General features: G+C 45.4%; 1 protein-coding gene across 5 annotated transcripts in view; it reads right to left on the bottom strand.

The window, feature by feature from the left end:
• The window catches only part of LOC129190196 (protocadherin-1-like), a 117,913-nt gene extending 100,991 nt beyond the window's left edge, over positions 1–16,922 (bottom strand). For 2 of the 5 annotated variants that reach the window (XM_054792680.1, XM_054792681.1), the window contains exons 1-3: positions 16,386–16,920; positions 6,633–7,464; positions 1,106–3,289 (exon numbers count right to left, since the gene is read on the bottom strand). In XM_054792680.1, the coding sequence (XP_054648655.1) occupies positions 1,106–3,289; positions 6,633–7,442 (2,994 nt within the window). In that variant the 5' untranslated portion in view covers positions 7,443–7,464; positions 16,386–16,920. Of the gene's footprint in view, positions 1–1,105; positions 3,290–6,632; positions 7,465–16,385 lie in introns of all 5 variants that reach the window. The other 3 variants (XM_054792679.1, XM_054792682.1, XM_054792685.1) reach the window with 3 other exon arrangements.
• Positions 16,923–22,462: the final 5,540 nt, after the last annotated feature.

Genomic DNA, 22,462 nt, shown 5'->3' with positions numbered 1-22,462 from the left:
TTCACACTGAAAAGTAGGGTAGGTGGTTGCAATTCACAATAAAAAGGGAGAGAAGTAGAAGAAGATCAATATTGGGTGACAGCCAGTGTACAGTAATGGATTTGGGACAGCACTAAGGAGCTAAGTACACAGTGTACACAGTATACTTCATCTGAGACACAGCCTCACACTCAGAGAACATCACTAGAAGATCTTTATTAGATTGTCTACACGTTCCTCTTTTTTTCCACAGCGTACGTTTGACTTTGACAGGCTGCTATAGACGTGACCTCACACGCACACACATGCACACGCACACACACACACACACACACACACTAGGGCATTAAATACAGCAAGGCACTGTGGGGAAAGGAAGGCCAACATGATGCGCTGTGAATCTGTGCAAACGTTTTAAGCTCGGCTGCTTGTGAAGACGATCAAATGAAAAGTGGTATTTCAGCGTCGCTTCCACCTTCACACCTCACTGGCTTTTAGTCCCTGACCCTGCACCCCTACTCGCCCCTGTTCGCTCTCGTCTGTCTGCCTCGTCCATCACCTGAAAGCACCTCCGATGGTCCAAAGACAATAAAGACTCTCAAGTGGCGCTCGGCGTCCGCACGATACGACATGATCGCACGATTAAAGAACAGAGAGGAAAAAAAACAAATGAAAATGAGGAACTGGCCAAGCTTTAAGGAGCAGCCCGTCGCCTACAGAACCACACCACTTCATAAGGACCATGTGTGAAGGACATGAAGAAGAAGAAACGCTTACAATCGTCTTCACAAAGTCAGAAGAAAAGAGAGCGTAAGGATAGACCAATACGAGGTTTCCAATGCCCAAAATGTCTGCTATATTTGCTGTCTTTGGTCCTACCATAAGTCTGTGAAGAGTCAACAAATTCAGAGTCCAAATAATGAGAACCTCCATGTGGTCTATCCTTCATGTCAACAACAACAACAAAATAAACATGGTGAAGAGAAACCAAAGCAAAATGAAAATGGTAGTTAGCCATTGGTGGCGGGGTAGAAAATGGTCTAAATGAGTCCTGGCGAGACTACCACACCCCGTTGGTCCAATAGATGTCCCTTTGGTACATTGGTGTGTTGCTGTAGTCTCCTACCTGTTTGTTGCTGTATTTGGGAGGGTTGGCCTTGTAGCTGTAATCCGAATATTGGTCCGAGCCTGTCGAGTTGTTGTCCCCAGTTCCCACGAAGGTGTTGGTTGCGGGGAGGTCCTGGACCGCCTGGTGCTTCTTGGAGGCAGAGGGGGATTGTGGTTGTAGCTGGATGGAGGGCAACGGGGAGTTGGAGCGGTAGTGGCGGCCCAGGTCAGGGCTTCCCGGGGGATAGTTGAGGGGCAAGTGTATTCTGGGACTGTCACTGACCGTGTCGTTGATGAGGTTGAATTTGAGGCCTTTCTGGAGGCTGGCCTCCTCGTCCTCCTCCAGTGGCTTGGCAGGTTTGGGAGCTTTACTCTTCTTGCTCTTTTTACCTTTGGAGTTCTTGGGTCCCTGCTTGGGGGCGTACAGGTCTTTGCTCTCCTTCTTGCCCGCCTGGTAGCCACTCTTGGTGTCCTTCTGGAGCCGGTGTCGAATGACCACCACAGCTACAATGACCAGAATGACTCCGGCTATTCCCGCCAGGCTTCCATACAGGATGTTGCTGCGCTGGGCAAGGGCATAATTGGGATCTCCAGCAATGTCTCTGTCCAGAGGGGTGTACAAGCTGTGTCCCACAAGCACCTCAATGAGGGACACATTGGCCTTGGTGTCATTGACAAAAACATGGACCAGTGCAGTGGTGTGGCGAGGTGGCTTGCCGTTGTCCTTTACCTGCACCACCAGCCGGTGAAGTCCATTGTGCTCCCCAGTGAACGCCTGTGCCAGGGTGATCTCCCCCGTGGTGGGCGAAATGTGGAACAATCCATACGGGTTCCCCCCAGTAATTGTGTAAACCAGCTCAGCATTGGGTCCAGAGTCTATGTCCTCAGCCTCTACCACCTCTACACGCGTGTCTGGGGGTGTGTCAGGGGTCAGGTACGTGTAGGAGGAGTTTGCAGGTTTGGTGACATAGGGTGCATTGTCGTTCTCGTCCAGGACATTGATGGTCACACCCACATAGGAGGATCGCGGGGGCTCACCAGCATCCACTGCCTTTAGGCGGAAAGTGTAGGTGCTTTCCTTCTCGCGGTCGAAGGAGATGCTGGACAAGATGTTTCCCGTGCCGTTCTGTATGACAAACTTGCCATTGTCCGGCTCCACGAAAAGCCTCACTCGGGCATTGTCGCCCTTGTCCACGTCGGTAACGGTGACCACACCGACAGGATTGAGCGGAGGCATGTTCTCGATGACAGAGAAGCTGTAACCACTGAGCATGAACTTGGGGTCGTTGTCATTGCAGTCCAGGACATTGACCACCACACTCGCTGTGCCCGTTTTGCTCGGAACACCCTTGTCCGCCGCAGCCACGCGGAACTCGTAACGTTCCGTCTCTTCCCGATCCAGCAGGTTCTTCACACGAACCTCTCCGGTGTCGGCATCGATCTCAAAGAGCCCAGAGGCAGAGCGTTCAATGATGCTGTAGACCAGCTCGGCGTTGGAGCCACTGTCAGCATCAGTCGCCACCACATCCAGAACCTTGTCACCGGGCTGGTTCCCCTCTGCAAAATCCACTTCCAGCATGGCTGGAGAAAAGCTGGGTGTGTTATCATTCATGTCTGTGACCTGAACTTTCAAGGAGTTGGTGCTGGACAAAGCAGGGTTACCAGAATCAACTGCGACTATTTCAATCCTGTAATCCTTTACTCGCTCATAATCCAGCAGGGTGGTCGTCTGCAGGAAATACTTCCTCTTTCTGTCATTTGTCGACTCACTTAAAGGTTGGAGTTGAAAGGGAACGTCACCCGCGACCACACAAGTCACCACCGCATTTTCGCCTTCGTCTCGGTCAGACACCTGGACCAGCGCGACTGGTGTGCCCACGGGCATGTCCTCAGAGATGTTGGCTACGCCGTGCTGGTGTGTCACCAGACCGATGCCGCGAATCTCTATGGTGGGAGCGTTGTCGTTCTGGTCCCTGACAGTGAGGGTCACTAGCACTTTGGAGCTCTTGGAGTTCGGCCCGCGGTCTTTGGCTACAACAAAAAATTTAAGGAAGTTCTCTTCCTCACGGTCCACCAGGCCCTTTACATAAATGACTCCTGTGGACCGGTCAATGCGTAGAAGCCTCTGGACAGCCTCTGACATCTGATGAAGGCTGTAGTCAATCTCTCCGTTGGTGCCAGTGTCTGCGTCATTGGCCCGGACCTGCAAAGAAAAATATCATCACTAAAACGGTTTTCATCAAAGTTTGCCCTTTCAAAGAAATACATGAAAAGAGTATACAAATATGGAGCCACTACAGTCAGCTAAATGTTGATTTTGATCTTCTGGCCCACAAAGTGGTGTAGCCATCGCTAAACGGATACTCCAAAGATTTTCCTCGTCAGACTGGGAAGAATTTTCCAGGTTGGTTGGTTCGCAGCGCTCGTGTCACATCATCTAACGGCTGTGCAGCGGCTCATTGGCATTTAATGGCCAGATGAGTGAATGTTAATGTTCTTGTTATCATCACAGAAGCTCGGACTCCTCAGGGCCCATTAGGACGAGTGAGGACGGATCAGCGCCAGTCGTGATCCTATTTCACGCATCCACATGCAAAATAAAGCACGTTCATGAGGAAAACATCAGTACATCATAGGGGACACACTTGCTACATGCTAGTGTTTTGGTGCATTATCGAAAATGAAAAAGTGTTTAATGAATGTGGCTTGTTTGAACGTCTACAAAGTCTACACATCTTTTACTTTGGATTCATACAGCTCCAACCACAAGACGTTTGCTTCATCATCTCTTCTAGTTGAAGCTGAAAAAGTCTAAAACGATTACAAAGGGCCAGGGACAGACAGACACATAGCAGCCCTGATGTCAGCGAGGTAGTCGACTTACACAAAGTGAACATTCAAAAGCATGTCCGAGTTTTAAAGGTTGATTCATTTAACACAATCTGGGAGGAATTTGCCGGAACGAACTGGAGTTCATCTGACCTTCTAATCAAAATCTTTCCCTCTCAGGATGACGAGCGGCTAGAGTCGACAGTGTATGTGTGTGATGCTAGTCCGAGAGGTTGAGGCTAAAGAAAGCGTGAAAGTGAAATGATTATTTCTCCCGTCCATTGATTTCCTTTCCTGCAGGAAGGAGCGCACATCTCCAAACGGCCGTGAATAATTGACAGCTTCAGAGAATTGTCTATTGAACAGTGCAGTTGCAATGTGGCAAGAGCATCTCTGGCTTGCCTCCAACGCAGAACAAACGGCCAATAGAAACGCTGTTTGTCTTTCCGTTAACAATTAACCAGCGCTGACCTGCTTCCTCAACGAGCTGACAGACTTTCTGTTGCTTTGCCACTTGGCTCGTATTCCTGTTTCATGCTTCTCTCAGCACAAGTCACCTTCTTTCCTATTAAAGCCACTCGTCCCAACTTGACATTTTTTTAGTTTATTGAGCATACAGCATGAATATACGTCTTTTATTCCTGACTGTTTTATTGGTTGTCAACATCTTCTTTGGGTCACATTCCTGATGTGAACATTTGTTTTAAAAAAGACTTCATCACACGAGTTTGAAAATATCTGCGTTATCTATAATTCACGAGTCTCGAAAACATTTCAGTTTGCAGTAGTGTCCATGTGAGTCCAAAAGCAGTCCAAGAAGCAGGGGAAGCTCCAAGGTCTAATTTGTGGGATGAAGTGTGTAGGAAATATGAAAACTGCCAAGTGTTGAGACAGGAAGAGACACTTTGTTAGGGAAGACAATCAAATCCAGATTTGAAGGCTGTAAAGCCTAAAAAGCCAGTTTGCTGCTAGCGGCGTGCAGGTGAAACGCAAAGGAGGCTTGAAGCGGGTCAGGTCACGGTGCCTCGGCAGCATCGTTGCTCAAACACACGTTAAGTGAAATGAATTCTGCAGCTCTCTGAAATGCAGTGAGCCACATCCCCAGCAATAATACCAATAAGCTCCGTGGATAATCTCGTGACCGACTCCGATTAAGTCACGCGCGGCTCGCTGGAAGGCTGCTCGCAGGAGGGAAGTGAGGTGGAGGAATGCCGCGCTGCGAGGTGCGTTTGTCACTACGTATGTCGCAGAGTCAGCGAGCCAAAACCCAAGCTTTAAAGCGCCGCCTTGCTCCACCGCCCGACCAGAGGAGCTTAAAGGTGAAGCTGACTCGGGGGTTAATGTGTGACTGCGGGAGGCCACGCCGCGCCCCGCTTCTGTGCCATGTCAGCTGACTGTTTGCATTGCTGAACACCGCCGCTGCCATGTTAGCACCACCAGGTCAAAGGTGAGCGACAACGCTGACTCGTGTGGAATTTGTTGTTTTAGCAAATGCCAAAGTGGACCAGGGTCTTATATGTTTACTCACGTCCAAGACAAACCTGAAAGACAAAGCTGGCGCTGCCTGTCTCACGTTGTCTCATTTTTCTTTGACCAAAAGTTCAACTCGTGGAGGTCTACTTTGGACTTCAGATAGCTATTTCATCATCTTTCTATCACTTCATCAGATTGACACACTCGTTCTTGCTGAGGCGAGGACGCCGCTGACGTCTGACCGTTAAGAAGCCGATTCATAGCAGCAAGACTCCAATGTCACCATACGCAAAGTTAACAGTCACTACGTGGTCATGCACACAGTTTATTAAGCAGAATGTGGCAACTATTGTCAACACTTATGAGACATGTAAGTACCTACAGACTGACAATTCCATTTGCATTTTGAAATTATTAAAAACCTGATTGGAAACCCTGGCATACGCCTGCATCACCCCCCAATATTAGCGCATATAAAGACGTACAGGTAAATGGTGGTTTACTGAGCACGCTCACTGCTCCGATAGCCAAGGATTGTGGGATTTATTTGGGTCTGGCATGGTGTGGAACAGAGGCAGTGTAAATTTTGGGGAATGTTGGTGTTGCTTGTAGATGCAAATACGTCTTGTCTTAAAAACCAAATCAAACTTAACTGCAATGTTGCGTGCAAGGAAACGTGGTCATAGATCAGGTGGGCCTATTACGTTGATCGCATAGGTAGTTTGGGTCAGTCGCATAAACGTTACTTTGTAGATGTCTTATGACATCAGTCACCTGCTCCCCCATGGCAAGATGCACGCAGATGCAGCTTTCGTCTTTATTATGCTGATTACGGATAAACTGTGAGTTGTAAGATGCTTATAATTAAAGTTATGCCTTCACTTGTAGCGCCTAGTTATGGAGAAAAAAAGTTGTTGTTGTTTGACGGCTTTGCTTTGCGTCTTGAACTCCACTATAGAAATATGTGTTTTCTATACTTTTGTTTGTTAAACTAATTATTTCATGATGAATTGGAAAACATGTCCATTGCTGACAGCTTTTTAATACGTTGCCTTGACTTGGGCTGCATTGTCTTTTGCAAAATCATTTTCATTTCTTGTATGTATGTAACGTTCGATAGCAAATGCTAACTGGACGTAATACATGAGGAGTGTGTATAATGAATGCTACGTAGCTATTTTGGCTGACATGTTAGCACATTTGTGATGCTAATATCACTGTTCCACGTGTGTGTGCATGCTGACCTGCAGCACCGAGTGTCCCAGCGGGCTGTTCTCGGGTAGTTCGGCATCGTAGTGGCTCCTCTCAAACTTAGGAGCGTTGTCGTTCTGGTCGGTGACAATGACCCTGAGCAGAGCGCTGCTCGCCCTTGCCGGCCGTCCGCCGTCCACGACGCGGATGTTGAGGTCGTACGAGTCCTTCTTCTCACGGTCCAGGTTGCCCATGACGACCAGCTGCGGAAGCTTCTCATCCGTGTCCACGGCGACTTGCAGGCTGAAGAGCTGGTCGGCGTCCGGCCCCGTGCTCAACGAGTACTCGGCCACGCCATTGTTGCCGGAGTCCCTGTCGGTGGCCATGGGGATGGAGAAGAGGGCGCCGATGTGCGTGTTCTCAGGGATGGACAAGGTGAGGATGGGCGAAGAGAACTGCGGCGTGTTGTCATTGATGTCCATGACCTCGATGCGACCTTCAATGAGACGTGGCCCTGAACCAAGGCCTTTCACCATGTCTGTGATGGACACCTCAAACTCCAGATAGCATTTGTCCCCCTCAAAGAGGTTTCGGCAGTCCCTCAGGGTCTCGCGATCGATGGGGATCTCGGTGGTGTAGATGTCTCCCGTCTTGCCGTCCACTCTCAGGTAGGGCGAGCCCACCTCCAGCTTGTACAGATGGCCCGTGTCAGGAAGGCCCTGATCCGCCGCCAAGCTGCCTATCAGCGTGTTGGGCGGCTGCTCCTCGGGAACACGATACAGGATGTCGGAGGGCGTGGCGCCGCACAACGGCAGCAGGAACGCCGCCAGGTAGAGCAGAAACTCCCGCCTCAGCGCTGCCATGACTTGGCCCGCCTGCACCGTTCTGAAAGAGAAGGAGGACACGTTAGCGACGTCGCCCGTCACCTCATCCACCACGCGGACAAGCAGGAGTTGACTTGGAACCAACAGAGCCGCTCGTCTCTCAGATTGATGTTGACGCCGTTCAGAAAAAGATTGCCGTGTTTGTCTCCTGGGGACACTAAAAGCGTCCCAAACTGTTATTGCACGGCCGGCTTTCATGCCCGGAGCAGCCGAGCGGCACAGAGTGATGACTTCCTCCTGACAGAGCTGCTGCACTTGGACGGCCGTCGCAAACATCCGCATTTTAAACAAGCGGGAAACACACACCAACAAAAGTATATGGACACAGCTCTTAACCAAAGAGAGGCTGGATGACCGTCCTTAGTTGCCCCTGAACATGAAGTCTTATCTGGGCAAGACATTTAAGACGTGGGGTTGGAGCAGAGCCAGACCTCTCTCAGGACCAACTTCAGTGACCTCTGACCTCACCAATGGAGCAGCATTCCCACAGACGCACGCCAACATCTACTTGTGCTTCCAAGTCCAAACTACAGTCTTCCACTCTGTCCTCGTGAGAGATTCTCTGCAGCAGGTCGCTGAGGTTAATCTGAGGGGGATTTTTTTTCTCCTCACGTCCTCCATTTAAAGGAGCACACACACGCGCACACGCACACACCTGGATGTGGAGGAGCATGCTGAGCAGAAAGTCTGTCACTGAAGGCATCATTGGACACACACAGCTAGCGGCGTGTGTCCAGTGTTGGTGTCTTCCATCCCACAGCAACGTTCTTCATGACCATCACTTTCACCAGAACACATTTCATTTTTACTGGAATCACTGGAAGTGCTTTTAAAAAGCTGGCTTGTGACTGCCTTCATTTCTTACAAGTGTCTTTTAAATGCCAAACCGTTGCTGTCTTATTTCACTGATACTACCATGATGACTACTGTATACTACCATGATGACTACTGAATGTACTGTATACTACCATGTACTACCATGATGACTACTGTATACTACCATGATGACTACTGAATGTACTGTATACTACCATGTACTACCATGATGACTACTGAATGTACATAACTTATTCTACTATGAATGACTACTACACATACCTACCTTACATGTAGCAGTGAGCACCAACAGGCTGAACATTTGCTGCTTTTGTCCTCCTGAATGGAAATAGAACATTATGATGCTAACAAATGTCTTACACAAGCAAACGTGTAGAAAGTCTGTGTTTAACGCGCAGCAGGCGTTCATGGACTTCATCTCAAATGGAACAACACCACTACTGGAAACAACATACTACTCATTCATGCTACTGTAACTTACGTAACACGTAACACGTAAGTAACACGTAACACGTAACACGTAAGTTACAGTAGCATGAATGAGTAGTATGTTGTTTCCAGTAGTGGTGTTGTTCCATTTGAGATGAAGTCCATGAACGCCTGCTGCGCGTTAAACACAGACTTTCTACACGTTTGCTTGTGTAAGACATTTGTTAGCATCGTAATGTTCTATTTCCATTCAGGAGGACAAAAGCAGCAAATGTTCAGCCTGTTGGTGCTCACTGCTACACGGGGAGTGTCGCCTCCCCGCTGTGACGTGTGTGTGTGTGTGTGTGTGTGTGTGTGTGTGTGTTTCTCTGAGAGCTGTTAAATACTGAACCACCAGGCCGTGACCTCTGACCCTGAGGCATTTCACACATCACCGTGGAAACGGAGCGTCATCCTGGCAGAAAAAGCAAACTAGTGTCATGTGATGATGATTACGATGATGATGATGATGATTTGTTATTCCGCACCACAATGACTTGACTTTAGCCAAAGAGTACATTCATTCTTATTTGTATCATTTTGCCATTTTTGGATGCTTCTGCATTTCTAATGATTAAAACATTCCAACATGACAACACTCATACAGTCTATTTTCTGCACCCCAAAAATTCCCACTTCTCCTGCAATTTCACATTTTCATAAGACAAAGTCCCTTCACTTTTGGGATTATTTTGAGCAAGACATGTGACCCCTGCAGTCACCAGATGTTAAATCCAGGAGACTTTTATCTGCGGGAGCAAACTGCAGTGCATGGCAGCGACTCATTCAGTCTGTTTCTAGCTAGCAAACGACCGCAATGTTTACCAAGCAAATAAAAAGAATCCAAGCCTGTGCCGATGCTAACTTTCAACATTGTTTATAATTGTCATTCATGCCCACTGTGTTCCATACATCCACATGACAACACACCTGGCCTGCCAGAGAATAAGAAGATGTAGCAGGAGGGATTGGTGCTGGCAAGCTAACGACTTTGTCGCTATATTTAGCGAGGAATCAGACTCTTCCAGATACGCTTTTTCTAGTGACAAATCTAGTGAAGAAACTTTTGGTGACTCCGACGTGAAAGCACATATCGCTTTTCTCACTGTGGGCCCCTCCCTCGTCTAAAAGCACCCCGAGGCGGCTCCGTCTTGTTTGTGACATGAAAAAAACAACAAAATGAAGTGACATAAGAAAGTTCATCTGCGGCTGCAAACATACTCTGCTTTTCATTTGACAAATGTGTCATCACCAATTATGCAAATCCCACCATGATGTCATTACACCCCCAAAGTCCACCAAGCCACGAATAGGTTGCAGTCCGGCAGGCGACGCTGCAGGACTTCCACATTTCTCAACCCTTTCCAACCATTCCATCACCAAAAACATTCAGCTCGTTCAAAACATTTAGCATATCCATTTTTGACGAGGCATGGGCCAGTATGAGGTTCTGAGGGTATGATGACATCACGGTATTACAATTACAGCTCGGGATAGGCTCCAGCATACCCGCGACCCTCGTAAAGGTTACCCGACATAGAAGATGGATGGAAGGATAATTATAGCTCTAAAATGTCCATCCATCCATCTTCTATGCTGATTATCCTCATGAGGTGTGTCATTTTGAAATACTGTATCTTCATTGAAAAGGGAAAAAATTCAAGTCCAAACAGTCATTTTTAAACCATGTAACAACAGAGGGGTCTTCCATTCAAACTGAGTAAGGACCGTTTATGCAGTTGTTTTCACAGTGAAGGCTTAAACCTCATTTTGCATCAAAAGCATCAAAGCATCATTTTGCATCAAAAGCCTGTTGTTTCAATACAACACAAGCATCTTGGCACCGAAATTGCATTTAAAATACAATTTGACATCAGTAATATAAAGTTTGACTGAACAAACAATGAACTCAAGAGGCTTATTTTGAAGTTAAATAAAACTGCACAGGTTTCTCTGAACAAAATAACGTGAAATAATCATTTCATTTAAAGTGTCTCTTTAACAGAAGAACTGCGACACATTCCACATTTTCCTTCCAGCGTCCGTTGAGCTTCCGCTCTTCTGCATTCACACACAGTTTCCACCCAAACTGCCCTTTCAAGTTACGGGACATCTATGCTACTGTTAGCAACTAGGTTTGGGGGTTTAGGGACCCCCAAAAGATGGGCTTTATATTGTACAATGAATCCTTCTGTTTGCACTAAAGAAAGGGTTGACTTGAGCTGAGGATTTAGAACATTTGCTCTTGTACAACATGTTTTGGTAAATCCCTTTGGTCCCCTTACTCCTGGGAAAAAGCCATGCTTCCCATGGACGGAGGACGTCCAGATAAGGAGCAAGTTCTGGTGATGCCTCGTCATTCTTATGGCTTACAACTGTGGTTGAATAAACGAGTGGAGCACCTTCTCCCTCCAAGTGCAGTTTCCAACTTGTGGAAGTGTTTCTTAGGAGTCGTGTGTCACTAAAGTCACACAAACTCCACGGAAAAATTGGGGGCAGTGCCTTTGAGGTCGTGAGAAGTTGGTCGGGGATCTCAGGAGAGTAAATTCTTTTCATGACGTGCACATCCTCCCAGCTGACATGCTGCTGTGTTTGTTCACATGCGTTGTGTGTGTGTGTGTGTGTGTGTGTGCGTGCGTGTGTGTGTGATGACCATCACTCTTTCCCACACTCTGTCTCAGAGAGTAGAAGACAACATTAGTTACATGGCATTGCCCCGAAAAGAGTGTAATATACATGCCAGGCCACTAGTTGGCGCTGCCACTTTGTAACGAAAGAATGCAGCAATGCCACTAAATATCAAAAATGTATTCATGAATAAATGATCACTGTTTGGTGGTTGAATACAAACTATTATTAGCTAACAGGTACGCATAATTATGCACATTGAACTTATTCTTGGCCTAAATGAAGCGTTCTCAAGCATAAAAATGGCAAAATGATCAAAGTAAATGTGCTGAAATACAAATACAAAGCAAAAGAAACATTGCAATTGTGAATGTAGTACTCTACATTGGCCACTAGGTGTCGGTGTTTGGTGAGACAGGCACTCAACTCCTCACTAAGGTTCCCTAGGGGACACATTTACTGTGACACTGCTGGAGCAGGAATTTTATTTACATCTCATTTATGTCTAATATACCGGCTAATAGCAGCGTGAAGCCATTTAAAGCCGCAGTTAAGTACACCGTCCAGACAAAAACAACAAGAAACAAGGAACGTATGAGTCTGTGTTACCTTTTTTATGTCTACTATGTCTTATTTTCTACGATTATATCTACTATATTGGGTAATAGGTGACTCTAGGGGTGTTATGTCATGTCTCGAGGGCTCTAAGAATGTTAAAACATGCATTTAGAAGATTTTAAACAGGTTTTCTATGCCATAGCTATGAAAATATTCCATTGATTAATACTGAATCCTCCTATGTGGAAATTGACGAACGGCGTTCGGGTCTGGAACCAGCGAACCGCCGTAAACGAGGGACTACTGTCCTCCAGTATGTAGTCTTTGACTTTACAGCCTTCATCCGTGTGAGGAATGAAAGTCATGTGACTGTGCTGGAGGCACTGGTGGTGAGTTAAATGGACACTTTGATGGACACAACAAGGCACCACCTTTTCCACAGTTTGGACAAAAGCACAACATGATGGAAGGCTGCGTGTTGTCATGTAAACAAGCAAAGACACAACAGCATGCAACTCCCAACATTCTTGTGTAAATGCCCCTGTGTGTGTGTGTGTGTGTGTGTGTGTGTGTGTTGTACAGTAACATTTGAATGTGTGAGGAGTCACTGTGGTCCCCTGCTGTGTGTTACAAAGACACACCAAGAGGACGGCATGTGTGTGTGTGTACATCACAAAGCAGCCGGTTGGTCCAGTTAGCACCCGCCGTTAAGTGCGTGTTCACTATTGACATTCAGAGTGCATCCCCGTGGTAACGACCTCACACAGTTGTGCATTAAACGACCTTATGGTGCCACGTCGGCGCCGGCTTTTTTTTATGTATTTTTTTTAAATGGTGTGTGATGATGTCACGATGAACACAAATGACTTCATGTGACTTCATTCCACTTCCATCTGACCTCTACAGCAGGGGGGTCCGTGTCCAGTGGGGGCCACATAGTGAAAAGTGAAAGTAAGGCATGTAGATATGCTAAGAACGTACCCCACCCAACACTGCTTTTATGCAGACTGAGGAGGTAGCAAGTACTCCTGTAGGACTGCCAAGGCTCCATCAACCTCCGTTTCAGCACAGCAGCTTTAAATTGTTGACTCGTTTTGTGGTCCCTGAAACAGTATCATTCTCAAATACCCTTTTTATTCACTTTTGGGTAACCTTTTTGTTAACCTTTGGCACGTCACCCCTTGCCTTTGTAGCATTTCAAGCTATTGACTGGCCTTGAACCAATAAATAAGTGGAACGATTCGGGTGTAAAACTAAAAAATATCAACTTCACTCTTTTTTTCTCCAAATGTTGATGTTTTTGGTTTTAATTTTCCAATCCACATTTCAACTTTCTTCTTAAATAATCTTTTGAAATTGTAATTTCATCTCATATTGCCATTGCACTTTCCCAGCCTCATTTTTAAACTGAGGGATTGTAAATAGTTGATGTGTTTATTTTGATGGTTTTGTGTAGTTGTTTACATATTTCAGCTGTCACAAAAGCAACAAATATTTGTGTCAAAGTGAAAGTTAAGCTTGAAATATCTCTTTTCACCAAAAGCTGCTTTTCTCCCGTTTTTAGTCAGGAACTGATATTTTCCTGAAACGCACCTATGTTCTACTGCTGATTACTAAAGTACAGAAAAAAAGTAAAAACTTTTTTCCGGTGGAAGATGGGAGTCTAATGTGTCCTGTGGTAGGTTCCATGTTTCTATAACCATCCAACACAATATTGTGGGTGCCTTGAAAGATGAGAGCAAATGGTGTAAAATGGCCGCCACTGAAGGGGGTGTCTTTTGAGAAATACCTGGGATGGAATAACAGTAACATATTTTTCCTTTAATATTTCAACTCTATGCTACCCAAATGACATTATCCCCCCCCCCAATATTGCAAGCTTATTCTTGTTTAATTGCAAATGTTAGCATTTGTTCTGCAACCCAGCTTTTCACAATTTTTCAACAACTTTATTCGTTGTTTTGTTTATTCCTCATGTTATGACTTTAAAAGATAGCCTATTTTTTCTTTCATATTTCAGCGCCATGCGTTTTTTTCCCTCGTATTATGACACCATTATTCTGTTTGACTTCATTCTTGTAGAATAACTGCTGATTTTGACATTATCGCTGTTTGTTTTTTTTACTTTTCTTGTGAAGTTCCATTTTTCGAATGCATTTTGGACGCCCCTGATCTAACCTCAAAGCAAGGGGGGGGCAAGGTGCAATTGAAATGATTAATGAGATATATGATTAGATACTAATTGAAATAATTGTCAGCTATAAGACAATGAGATCATTTAGCTTGTATTGACCTACGTTGGATTGCTTTCAGATACAAACGCTTCCTTCACGCCTCCTTTCCTTTTTATGGAAGCGACCCCCACTGGAGACTCCGGCTTGGAGGTATCGAGCACCTTCTGTTGACCACACAACAGTTTCTCAGGCAGCTTTTCATCAGAAATGGCAACTTAACAAAAGTTAAAAGTGTTTTTCATCATTCATGTTCTTGTTAAAGCTGCAATTAACAAGGACATGCTGACTTTTTGGCCAATCAAAAGGAGGGAAGTGTGTGTGTGTGTGTGTGTGTGTGTGTGTGTGTGTGTGTTGTTCAACTTGATGGACAGGCACTTCCAGTTCTCACACATACACACACACACACACACACACACACACACACACACAACGTAATCAAACAGTGCTTTGAAGTTTTCATGTCAGGATGTGCACGGTCAACATGAACACTAAACACACTGCATTGTGTGTGTGTGTGTGTTTGTGTGTGTGTGTGGTCCATCCAGGCTGCATGACAAAAGGGATTACTCTAATGACGATTCACATGCTATGGTTTAATCCACACACACACACACACGTTACTGAAGTGCGTCGTGTCTTCTGTGTCTTTGCAGGCCAGACTGTAAAGCAGAATAGGAGATGTTTTTTTTAAAAGAAGCGCACCTGTTGTCCGACTGCATCGGACAACAGAGGGGCATCGGGGCTCGTTCTCCAACAGACTCCTCCAGTTCCATTCCCACAGTTAACGCTACAGGACTTCATTCATTCCACACGCCATCCCGGTCTACAATACCTCACCTGCCGGGAAAAGGTCATTGACCACATGACTGCGCTGTACTGTCTGCCCTCCCTTGTGGAAAGTGTACATGTACTGTACTTGTATTTACCACATTTCTACACACTATTTGTACAAATCTTCCTACACTCAGCATGGCACCTGAATGCATCGTGTGCAAAAACCAACAAATAATAAATTCATGACCCCCAACCTCACCAACTCCACCCCCCTCATGCAGGGCGGTACCTAAGGGTGCATTCACACAATCAATCATCCAATCCATCAAACAATCGTAGCGTCCCTGAAACCCGCTTCACACTTGGCGCACGCCACGTTTGGCGCACATGAGTGCACGGATCCACGCCCAAGCACGGCATGTTGTACTCAACACGCCCCCACTGGGGGGGTGTGCTATCATGCACGCTTATCACCTTTAGTCCCCACAACCTGTGCCAACTAGCGGAGCAGAGAAGAAGAAGAAGGCGAATATTGTGATGGTCACTAACGGTACAACAGTCCAGGGTTTGGAACAGCACTACACCGTCACTACGTGCACACTCAGGGACTAAGTGCACACTGTGTGCACTGTAAGTACGGACTGAAACACAGATGTTCATCCACGTATAAACATTCCATGAATGCTGCAGTAGAAATAATCCACTAAGTTATGCAGCCGCCACACACCAGGAGATAGACGGGCCCGTTTCACACCACATTACAGCTGACCAGCGTCAGGTGCGGGGAGGAGGAAGGGGGGGCCATGGGGTCAAAGGTCAAGCAGGACGCCTCCCTCAAAGTACACAAGAAGACGCACGAGTGTAAATACCCCCCACCCTCACCTGGCAGCACCTGCGAGATCGGAGCAACCAGATTTACCCCCCCCCCACACACACACACAGAAAGCGTTTGGGTTTTGGGTGAGCGGGATGGTGCCGGAGAGAGAAAAAAAAGAGCTCCAAAGAGACTTCATGTTTCATAAAACACAAACATTGCGGTCCCGTTCTTCTCACTGGACTCTGCAGAACTTAGTAGAACCTCCCCTTGAGCCCGCATGCACTGGAAGCATCCACTAGAGCTCCACCAGTACCGCTGCTGATTGTTCCGTGTCAGGGAGGTTCTGAGAGGCAGCGTGACCCGCAAGACAAAGCTCTGTTTTACCATTCCAGGCGGTTCTGGTCAATATGGATCAATGGTCGTTCAGGGCAATGAGGAGGAATGTGAACAATAAGGACGAGCGTGGATCCATTTGAACAACAAGTGTTTTTATGTATTTAAATGTGATAATGTGTCATTTCTTTCAGGACGTGCAAGGAATTTCCTCCATAGAAAAAGTAAAAATGACATCTTTTCAATGAATGAATGCGTTGGTGAACTTCGTACCTGGACCGGTTAACAGCCGCGCAGCAGCCCAGCTCGGAGCGCTCCAGCCCGGCTACAGGCTCCGCTGGTCCTCGGCGTCCAACAAGAACCGCCCCGGACCTCGGAGGGTGAAAACCCCCCCGGAGAATCCAAGAAGATGAAAAGTAAAAACCTTCAAACAAATCCAACCGGGTCAAAAGATTATTCCTCCCGCGATGTGAGTCCACTTTTTTTCACTGTCGTGAGCAGCTCGGTTCGGTGCCCGTCTCCGATGTCACACCGCTGACGGAACCATGATCCAAGGAGGATAGAGCGCCGGTACCGGAGGGAGTCGAGAGGACGTTGAAAGTAAAAATAAGGTGAAGGAGAATATTCTCAAAAATTAAAAAAAGGTCCACTTTGACTTGTCAGCGTCCAGTCCGACTCACGGCACCGCTTTGCCGACTAAACTCTGCCGCGCCTGCAGGTCCGGTCCGGCTCGGAACAGCTCGCCTTGCTGCTGCTGCTGCTGCTGGATGAGTGAGGAGGACAAAGTGAGAGAGTCCAAAGCTTCCTCTCTCGAACTCAACCTTCCTCTCTCTCTATCACTCGCACACGCACGCTCTATCTCTCCCCCTCCCTCGCACAGCAACGGGGGTGGGGGGTGTGTGTTGGGGGGGGGTTGTATTTTCTCTTTATTTTCTCTTTTTAAATGTTTAAACTTACTCTGTCCGTCATTAACCGACAGTCCAAATGTTTTTGTTTACTTAGCGACGTGGCCGCGTGACGTCACGCGTCCGAGTCAAAGTGAGCTCTTTTTTGGGGGGGGATAATGTACCATTTGACCATCAGTTGGGACGTCGATGTGCACCCATGCTCGCATACAAACACAAATATGACGACAATCATGAGAATAATATGTTTTTCTATGCGCTCTCGCTCAGTCGCAGGAAAGAGACATTTCCCGCGCTCTGAGCGCCCCCAACCGGCCATGGGCGGCACTACGTCAGTTAGGGAAGCAGCGGAAATGTGACTGCGTGGGTTATTGTGATGTTAGTGGCTGTTCTTGTGTTATTACAGTGTGTGTGTGTGTGAGTGTGTGTGAGTGTGTGTGTGTGTTGGAGGAAAAGTAAAAGCAGCTTAAACGCACACACGCGCACGCACAGTAGAGTAGAGTAGAGTCCGTGGATTATCTTCTTCCTCTTTGTCGGCGTCTGCTCCACGCAAGTCAAAACAACAACACGTTCGCTCGTTCAAACATCTTCAGAGATGCAGAAATAAACGTTACACCGCTTAGACGTGTGCCCCTCCCTCGCCACTTCGTGCTTGCGGTTTCACAGCTTCTCTCAAGTTCAAGTTTCTTAGCCATATGAACAGTGGAGGTCTACGGTTGCTAGGAATGGATTTGGTGTGCTCGCAGTTGACAATACAATCACGACAATACAACTCGAGAGACAAAACTTAGGAGGGGTCAAAAACAGCACATAGAAGACAGGAATAACAGCGTACGAACATTAAAAAAGTGCAATGGTAAAAGTGTATGGTTGTACGGGGCTGCTGGAGTAACAGCGTGCAAAATAGGCAGAAGAGGTAGCAGGTCGGTGGTGGAGTCCAGTAAGTGTTAGCGCATATTCAAGTGGCGGATGGCTTGTGGGTAGGTGCTGTCCCTAGAACGTGTGGTTTTGCATGTGATGCTCCGGTACCTTCTACCTGATGGTAGGAGTGTGAATAGATGGTGTGCTGGGTGAGTGGGGTCGGAGGTGATGTTCTTGGCTTCTCCGTCCAGCTTTTGGAAAATGTGTTCATGAATAAATGGTGCTGCTCCGTGCTTGAACGCAGCCCATTATTAGTCCAAAGCATCCCGTTTAAGCACGCTGGCCTGAACCAAGCCTTTGCAAGCATAAAAATGGCACGTCAGGTAAAATACGCATTTAAGGCATTCAGACAACGGATTCAAAGACACATCGTTGAAACAGTATGTAGTGTTCCACACTGGCCTCTAGGTGTCAGGAATGTTGCATTGATGAAACTATGGCCACCGCAGGAAATAAAAGCAACAAGGAACTTTTCCAATGGTAATGTGTGAATTCATTTGTCTTATTTAGGTCTTATTTTTTTCTTATATCTACTATACTGGGTAATAGGAGTGTAAAGATGACTATAGGGTGTTACTTCATGTCTAGAGGGCTCTAATCATATTAAAAGGCGCATTTAGAAGGTTGTAAACAGGTCTTATTTTCTCTTATTATGTCTTCTATATTGGTTAATAAGAGTGTACATTTGACTATGGGGGTGTTATTTCACACCTAGAGGGCTCTAATAGTAATGTTAAAAGCCGTATTTAGAGGGTCGTTTATTTGTTTGTTTGTGTTCAAAATAACTTGAAAAGTTCTGAGTGGATTTGGATGAAATTGTCAAAAATAGGATATGGAAGAACTGATAAAATTTTGGGGCTGATCCGGATCACCGTCTGGATCCAGGGATGTTTTAAAGGATTCTTGAACATTGCGAGATCGGACCGTTGTCTGCATTTGTGCTTAAAACGCCACAAAAAAGTCAGAGCACTTGGGAAAAAAAATACAGTGTCCAACAGGTTGTAGCAAATATCAAAGACTGATCCAGATAACGGAATCATTCCAGATAATATCATCCAGAATAAGAAAAAATAGGGCACCTTTGGAATTTTCATCATAGGAAAGAAAGAAACGAAGCTACCAAGGAGCAACAAACACCAACAGACAGTTTATAGAAGCCAAGACACTCTGGAGTCTGGATTTGTTGCATCTTCAAAAGCGATGCAGCTCGCGCCACAAGAACACTGCCATTATGGAAAATGCATTTTTGTGAATGACGACTGACCTAACGTTGATATCATTATGAATGTATTTGCTAATGCGATGTTTGCTAAATATGCATATATATATATATATATATATATATATATATATATATATATATATATATATATATATATATATATACAGCTGGTGAAAAGGCATATTATTCATATCAGCTTCACTGTTTGTTCTTTTCTTCCTTTTTTTCCCAAATATTTCAACTTTCTTCTTAAATAATCTCCAGAAATCTTCTTTTGTAATATTCTGACTTTATTCCCATAATATTTGAGCTTTATTTCTATAACATTACAACTTTTTTACCGAAACAAATGTCTCAGGGATGACAGCCTTGCTTTGTTTCTCATGCGACGACTTTTAACAAATATTTAGTCTCCAATAAATTACAACTCTGGTACCAAAATGACTTCATTATTCATACTTATATATTTTCCTCATATTATGAGTTCCTCGTGATTTTGCTGCTTGTTTTCTTGTAATATTTCGACTTTATTGTAACATTACAGCTGTTTTTTTTTATTTTCCAACTTTTTAAACGTTCTTCTTGTAGATGTTCTTCTCATAATTATGACTTTATTCCCATCATATTTCAGCTTTATTTTAGCAATGTTATACCTTTTTCCACAACCTAATTTTCCCCAAATTACAACTTTGTTTTTTTGGTTTCCCATATTACAACTTTAAAATGTTTCACATTTGAACTTTATGCGACTAAAACGTTATTTTTCCTCAAATGACATGATTCCCACAATGATGGCTTTCCTCATTAGATTACAACTTTTTCCTCTCATATTTACAACAGAATATTTGGACTTTATTCTTGTAAAATTAGCACTGATTTTTCCATTTTTGCTGTCATTTGTTCGAGGTTGTATTTTCATTGAGTTATATTTTCCTAATGTGCTACAAGCCACTAAAAAAAAATTGTAGTCCACAATTTGGACACCCCAAATTCTACTAAGCACACTGTGTACTTAGTTCCTGAGTGCGCTCATTTTGACCGTGCGGCGTTGCTTCTTCTTCTGCTCTCCTTTTTAACGATGACTTGCTAGCACCTGACATGTAGCTTCCAATTTTGTTCTCTACTTTCCATCTCTTCAGCCGCCATGATTTCAAGGTGGCCCCCCTGCCCCTCTTCACTGCGTAGCCAAGCTAGCGTGTGTTGTACTTCTCCACGTGAGCGCGCTCAACCGCTCAACCATCTTCAGCGTCATGAAGAGTCCAAGGTGAAGACAGAAAACAAAGGAGAGAACGACGTTGAGCCAATCTCTGGCTGATTTCCCCGTCTTTGCGTCGGTGTTAGCGATGTGCAGGACGTCCGCAGTCGGTCTGGAAGCGACGCGCTCGTCATTATTCATCCAACAAAGAGAAGAGTGATGAAACAATGGAGCGCTGCTCCGCTGAGCTTTGCCGTAAGAAACATCCAATCAGAGCGCAACTAAAGCGTCGGCGCCAGCGTCCGCCGAGGCAAAGCGCTGATAACGACGTTCATTATTCAAGTCAATTGAATTATGAATTAAAGGCAAAGGATGACATGGCCTATTCAACCGTACGTGACACAAACGATTCACTGTTTGGACAAATGTCCCTGAAGAGGGAAAACGGCAAAAAGTTAGTTTGACGTGTTATAAAATGTTAGCACACGGCCTCAGGGCAGCCCCTTCGCCCCAAAAAGTACCCTATTTTAGCAAATACAGTCGTATATACTGCACTTTTTCAGAAATGAATGAATGAGTGAATAAAGGATGGCTGTTTGGCGGTAGACTACGGTGTACTATCAGTCAAAATGTACGTAAATACAAGTGATACGTAGCAGTGTGGTCACTAGGTGGCAGTAATGACATTGACAAATGTCAAACACTTAATCAAATGTCTTAACACACTCAGTGTTAAGGTAACATCACGTAAGCTCATTAGCTTACACGACGTTACCTTAACACTGCATAAGTCATCAAGTCAGCCATGGCATGTCCCACATCATAGAGTGAAAAAAGTTCTTCCCCCATTTCGTGTGGAAGTGGTAAGTTTTTGGCTTCTTAACATTAGAAGAAATAAACTAGAGGCTAACTGGTTAGCTCGCTAGATAGAGGCCGTCTGGAGTCCCTGCAGCACACGAGTTGTGCAATATGGTGTAAACAATGAATAACAGGAGTGGACAGGTGACTATAGGGGTGTTATTTCATGTCATGAAATGACATGGCTCTAATAATGTTAACAAACACATTTAGAAAGTCATACACAGGCTTTCTATGCTCTGACTTTGCTTTTGTGACAGCTCAAATGTCTAAACAACTAAGACAACACAAACGACACCAAAAAGGCTTGTTTTACATCAAAATAACAATTTATTTACAAACATAACACCATCAACTATTTACAATTTTCACATTTGGAACTGAACTGTGTGTGTTTGTGTGTGCGTGTGCGTGCGCATGCATGCGTTAAAATCCCCCAACGCTGCATGAACCTCTGCACTCCTCCACACTCTCTCACTTCCTCCTTCCTGTCGTGTGTGATTCTTCTCTGCCGCGCTCTTAATGCACTTCTGCCACCTTGTGGCCGTTTTTATGGCTTAAAATTGCTCTGAGAGGGAAATGCTTTAGTGGAGAGTTGCATCTTTCTGCCTCTTTTTGCCTCTTGCGCAAAAAACCGTAAAAGACGTATAAATAAGTTGTTGGGATCGGGCGTTGGGGTTTATAAAAACGTAGAAATACGTCTTTGGTATTGAAGGAGTTAATATTGAATCCGATATCGCAGAAATTCATTTATCGCAGTCGGGTCTGGAACCAATTATCTGCAATAAACGAGGGACGACTGTAAGCCAACATGTTTTAAATAATCACTGTAGCCATGCTAACTAGCTTGCCTTTGCTCCAGATTTTATCCAGCCTTATTTTGTTTGTCAAACTTCCTGCTTGCTTTTCGTCAGCATGGAATGTTTACTTTGAACGACGCATGTGAGCCTGCCTGGTTTATGCTGCTGTGCACCTCCAAAAACATCTAGAATGTGCAATAGTTACTAAGTGTAACAGTTTGTTCAAAGGGGTACAGCCCACCTTGGCAAACGCCTTCTCCTTCGCTTTCGGATCAACATTTGCAATAAAAGTGACATGTCAATTACTTCTAGCTCCAATTACAACCTCCGCGTCTCTTTAATTACCATTGTTCACTAGCGACCAAGGATGCTAACAAGTTAAATGGCCGGCAAGTGCCACGGTTGCTCACAGACAGAGGAGGTAGGAAGTACCCCAGAACCTGGACCAC

This window comes from Dunckerocampus dactyliophorus, chromosome 11 (genome assembly GCF_027744805.1).
Source record: "Dunckerocampus dactyliophorus isolate RoL2022-P2 chromosome 11, RoL_Ddac_1.1, whole genome shotgun sequence".
Classification (NCBI taxonomy): Eukaryota; Metazoa; Chordata; class Actinopteri; order Syngnathiformes; family Syngnathidae; genus Dunckerocampus; species Dunckerocampus dactyliophorus.
The sequence above is the reverse complement of the archived record's forward strand: the minus strand, read 5'-3'. Positions and strand labels throughout refer to the sequence as shown.